We start from the raw sequence: 5,000 nt of genomic DNA, 5'->3' as shown, positions 1-5,000 counted from the left end.
CCTCGGATCTCCTGAAAGCATCGCTTTTCACAGTCAGTTCGAAACATTACAGAATGAGACTGCCGGCAGGTCATGCATGAACCAAACTGAATCCAGGTCCACACGAGCAAACATGGCCTGCACTGAGGTTCGGAAGGCTGTGAAGACTGTAGTAAATGGTCCCCCTCATCTCCAACGAGCATGGGGTCAAGCGTCAAAATCCATACCAGAACTACATGAACTACTCCCATAGGATCTAAGTCTTGGTCAAGCAGGTTACTTCTCGACGTTCACCTTTCTAAAATGCATTTAGTAAAAGACATTCTGGAACTTCATACAAGGATGAACTGTGAATACATAGTAAAGACAGCACTTGGAAGAAAGGCAAAATGCACATAACTAGACAACGTGTAATGTGAGTTAAAACCAGTCACTGATTAAAAGGGTCTTCGTGATCTGTTGAAAGGGGTGAGTGTTCCCCGCCCAGGACTGTTCTCTGCTCATGCTGTAGCACGTCTTTTCACTAAATATTCACATCATCGCATCTGAATATTTGGCCTACATGAGTCTACATGTGTCTGACACATCCTTTTCTTAATACGTGCAAAGTGTATCCTTCCTTGGTGTTGAATATCTGAGCGTGCAGGACATAACACTAACAATAAAATGAAATTGATTTCATGGGAAAAAATAGCTGTACATCAAAATATCTTAAAACAAAGAATAACTTTTCTTCTTATAGCAACATTTGTTTTACATAACCAAACATTTTGCTTTATTGGTTACATTCTAAAACTGTGATTAAATTAATCGAAACGTAACTATATGAATCGTGTATATGGCCAATCTTCTAAAATCTCATTCCTTGCGGCTCTCAAGGCAGCACTTACCGGCACAGTCCTGGCGGAGTTCTGCTGCTTGGCAATGTAAATGTTACCGTTGATGTCGATGGGGCCGAAGGGGTCGAGGGGAACCTCCGTCGTGCGCTCGCAGTCGAGGTACAGCGTCACGCGGTCCCGGAACACGCCGAAGTGGAGCTTGTGCCATGTCTCGTCGAAGGCAGCCTGGTGGGGAGGGAAGAGGGGTCAGCGGGACGGCTTAGAGGGGTCAGAGAAGGGTCAAGGGAACACCTCGGATGGGGAGCAAGGGCCAAGAGAATGGCTCAGGCTAGGAAGAATGGTTTACAGAGGGAGAAAGGACAAAAGGAACGGTCATAAGGGAGGGAGGGCCATAAACACAGTAAGGAAATTAAGGGCCAAATACAGAAAGACAGATATATATATATATATATATATATATATATATATATATATATATATATATATATATATATATATATATCATCAGCAGTAGCAGCAACTAATGTCGATGGGGGCGCATAGCCACATCCACCCTTCGTTTCCACCTTTGGGGGTCCCTCATGGCAAGCCGCCAGGATGGGACTCGGCCCATCTCAAGCTCTTCACGACAGGTTTGATCAATCTGCCCAAGCCACGACTTCCTAGGTCGTCCCACAGGCCTCCTCCACCCAGGGCTGTCTCGAACAGAGACAACCTGGTGGGCAAGCCAGCTGGCCTTATAGCCTGAGTTGACAATCATGGATTGGGTAGGTAACAGGTCCTGTGCTAGTCTCATGGTGCAACCGTTGGTCCTGCCAACAGTACCCCATGATCCGGCGCAAGGACCAATTAAAGAAGGCATCAAGGCACAGGATAATGTCCAGGTTTCACTACTGTATGGCAAAACTGACCATAGCTTGGTCCTTCTGTACAGGTACCAGCATCTCCAATTACTCTTGTCGAGAAAGTTCATGACCCCTGCTGTCAGCCCAATCTGTCTGCTGACTTCATGGTCTGACAGCCCAGTTATGAACTATCAAAGTATGTAAAGCTCTGTGAATTCAATGTCCTCGCCGCAAGCACATATCGACCAAACAGGTTCTCCTTGAAAGTCCCCAAAGTCCTAGATCTTGGTCTTGGTCCAGGAGACCCAAGGGCATCGCTTCATTACTAAATGCACTCAGAGCCATCACTAAGTTTTCCAAACACTCAGAATAGCAACATCATCGGCAAAGTCAAGTCTGTAACCTTGATATTGCCCAGAGTTACTCCACAATGGCTTTGAACAGTAGCTCAGTATCCAGTTGATTCAAGAGTTGAGAAGCGTTGGTGCAAAGACACTGCTTTGCCTCACTCCTGAACTAACAGGAAAGAAGCTCGACAGGCCCCTACCGTACTTTACAGCACTTTCAGTACCAGTACATAGACGCTATTAGTTCAGTAATCATTGTTGGAATTCCTCTCAGTCTCAGGATCTCCCAGAGTAATTCCCGATGCACCATATCAAACGCCTTCTTGAGGTCGATGTAGGCTGCAAGCAGCCCACACCCAAACTCACGACGGCGTTCTACAATGACTCAAAGTGCAAGGATATGGCCTATTGTGGACTTACCAGGAGTGAATCCAGATTGCTCCGGCCTCTGATGCCTCAGTAGGTGATCTCTGATTCGTCTCAGAAGGATGTGGGCAAGAACCTTGCCTGGTATACTGAGCAGTGATGCCTCGGTGATTGCTGCAGTCCCATCAGTCCCCCTTCCCTTTCCAGAGAGGGATGACCACACCCCTTAACAGGTCAGGGGGAACTGTACCGGGCCGCCAGATGGTAGCCAGGACAGCATGCACCCCCATGCTATAGGTTCACTACCAGCCTTTAACATTTCAACTGGGATACCGCAAATAGTCGCTGCTTTACCACTCTTTACCACCTAAATTCAATTAGGTGGGGTGGATCCTCACTGATGGGTTGGGCCGGCAACGGAATCTCGGCACTACCCGCATCCAAGTTAACTGCTGGTGGGTCAACCTGGTACAACTGCTCAATTAATCAGCTCAATGCTCCCGCACCACAACCGGATCTGAGATGATCTGGCCACTTATTAAGCAAATTGCCATCACCTGTGAAGAGGGCTTGGAATTCAGCTTTCTCAGGTATACAGGTCATTTACTAAGAAATGGCCTTCGACCTCCTCAGCCCGATAAACTGTTCCTTGTCCCTTCTTAACAGTGACCAAATTCTGTGCACCTATGAAAGTTGCAAATCCTGATCCCCTGTCAGACGAGCCGTTTGACAAGCATCTGTGGCTTCCAGTGTCACCTGTGACATAAATTTCTGTCTTGCTCTCAGGCGTTCACCAATCAATTCTTGAGCTGCATTAAGCGTTGAAGGTGTCCCACAGAAGTAAAGGGACTGTTAGATTGCCAAGTGCTGTGAAACGACCAGCGATTGCCTTAGCAAACCCCTGGGCACACTCCCCCTCCTTCAACCTGTCCAAATGAAACACCCTAGGGTGATCATTGGACTGCTGGGGAATTTTGGAGAGGACCCGGTGGGTAGCCACAACCAATCTGTGGTCAGTACCACAGAACTCGGCACTCCCATACACTCAGCAGTTCTGGAGGATCCTCCTACGGGTGCGAGCGAGTGTGTGGTCGATCTCCTTGGCTGCATTACCCGCATCGCTGTACCAAGTCCAACGATGTGGGTCTGGGCGCTGGTACGAGGAGCCAGAAATCTACAATTTCTGGGACCTTGCAAAGCCCCGGAAAAGGAGGCTATTCTCGCTGCCGGTATCAGCTCCCAAACCATGGGGACAGACATCTCATAGCCGGCTCGATCACAGCCAGATACCACGTTGAAGTCACCCAGAACAATAGGAATATCTCGCCGGGGACAACTGTTTGACACAGATGCTAGTTTGGCATCGAACATCTTTTTCACGTCGAGCTTACAAACATCGGAAGGAAGGTACACAGCAATAAAAGACATGAAGCCAAATGTCTTAAGTCTCATTATCGTTATACGCTCATCGACTGGAGTAACCTCTCACCGAGGGCTGGAGTCTGCTGGAGATGGTTATGGCTACTCCCTGAAGATGCTGCCCCACATAATAAGGGACGGCAGACTATGGGACCCATATATAAATATATATAAATATATATGTGCGTGTATATATATATATATATATATATATATATATATATATATATATATATATATATAGAGAGAGAGAGAGAGAGAGAGAGAGAGAGAGAGAGAGAGAGAGCACTCACCTTGGCCGAGTCGAAGGCGAGCGTCTGCAGGGTTCCGTCGAAGGAGAGGATGGAGAACTCGACATTCTTGGTCTTGGGGTTGAGCGTGATGGCGAACTGCGGCCGCCCCTCCAGATCGCTGATGCGGATGATGTCCCAGCGGTTGCGGGGCGGTCGCCGCGCGCGGTACGTGCAGATCAGCGAGAACTCCTGCGGGAGGCCGAGCGGGAAGATCTCTCTGCAAGCACAAGGTCAGTGGCTTACGAGGCAAGAATCGAGCGGGGAACTCTGAATTCCTGGTTTCCTCTTCAGCACTTGCGAGAGAGGCAAGTACATACAGTCTGACAACAGCACTAACCATAGCCAAAAGAATCCTCAGTCAAGGTAGAAGAATTATCATTAACTGGGTCCCAAGCCACATAGGCATACACAGGAACGAGCTCGCTGACAAACTAGCTGAAAAGGGCATCCAATTTATTTCTACGACTAAAATGTTCTATAATGCCCAACCGATCCTGACGTTATCACAGCATATTCCTTCCGAAATTCCCCACACCCAACCGTATCACCACTATCACTGTATGCTGAAATATATGTCAAATATGTGATGCAGCTCGAAGGCCACGTAGAGGGATTGTCTCCTGCGACTGATTCTAGCTCTGTGTATTCAAGTGTCAAGATAAATGGCAAAACTCTGAATTTATGTAAAAGAAAAGTAAAACGTTAAATAGGGTATACGATTCACTGCTACCTATGTTAGAGGGCTCGATCCCATTTCCTTTGAATTGGGAAGAGGCTAATAAGAAAGCTCTCTGTATGAAATGCGGTATCCTAAAGACCCAGGAAGTCCCCCAAGAGCCCGAGAAGGAGACCCAGGAAGTCCCCCAAGAGCCCGAGAAGGAGACCTAGGAAGTCCCCCAAGAGCCCGAAAAG

The 5,000-nt window shown here is 47.7% G+C and overlaps 1 protein-coding gene across 9 annotated transcripts in view; it reads right to left on the bottom strand.

Annotated features, from left to right (window-relative positions):
• LOC113824982 (collagen alpha-1(IX) chain-like) overlaps positions 1-5,000 on the bottom strand; it is a 101,266-nt gene that overhangs the window by 22,422 nt on the left and 73,844 nt on the right. For all 9 annotated transcript variants that reach the window (XM_070119222.1, XM_070119224.1, XM_070119221.1 and 6 more), the window contains 2 exons: positions 4,089-4,305; positions 870-1,043 (listed from right to left, as the gene is read on the bottom strand). In XM_070119222.1, coding sequence (XP_069975323.1) covers positions 870-1,043; positions 4,089-4,305 — 391 coding nt within the window. The remainder of the gene's footprint in view (positions 1-869; positions 1,044-4,088; positions 4,306-5,000) is intronic.

This window comes from Penaeus vannamei, chromosome 43 (assembly GCF_042767895.1).
Source record: "Penaeus vannamei isolate JL-2024 chromosome 43, ASM4276789v1, whole genome shotgun sequence".
In the NCBI taxonomy this organism is placed as follows: domain Eukaryota; kingdom Metazoa; phylum Arthropoda; class Malacostraca; order Decapoda; family Penaeidae; genus Penaeus; species Penaeus vannamei.
This window is presented reverse-complemented; position numbering and strand designations above follow the sequence as displayed.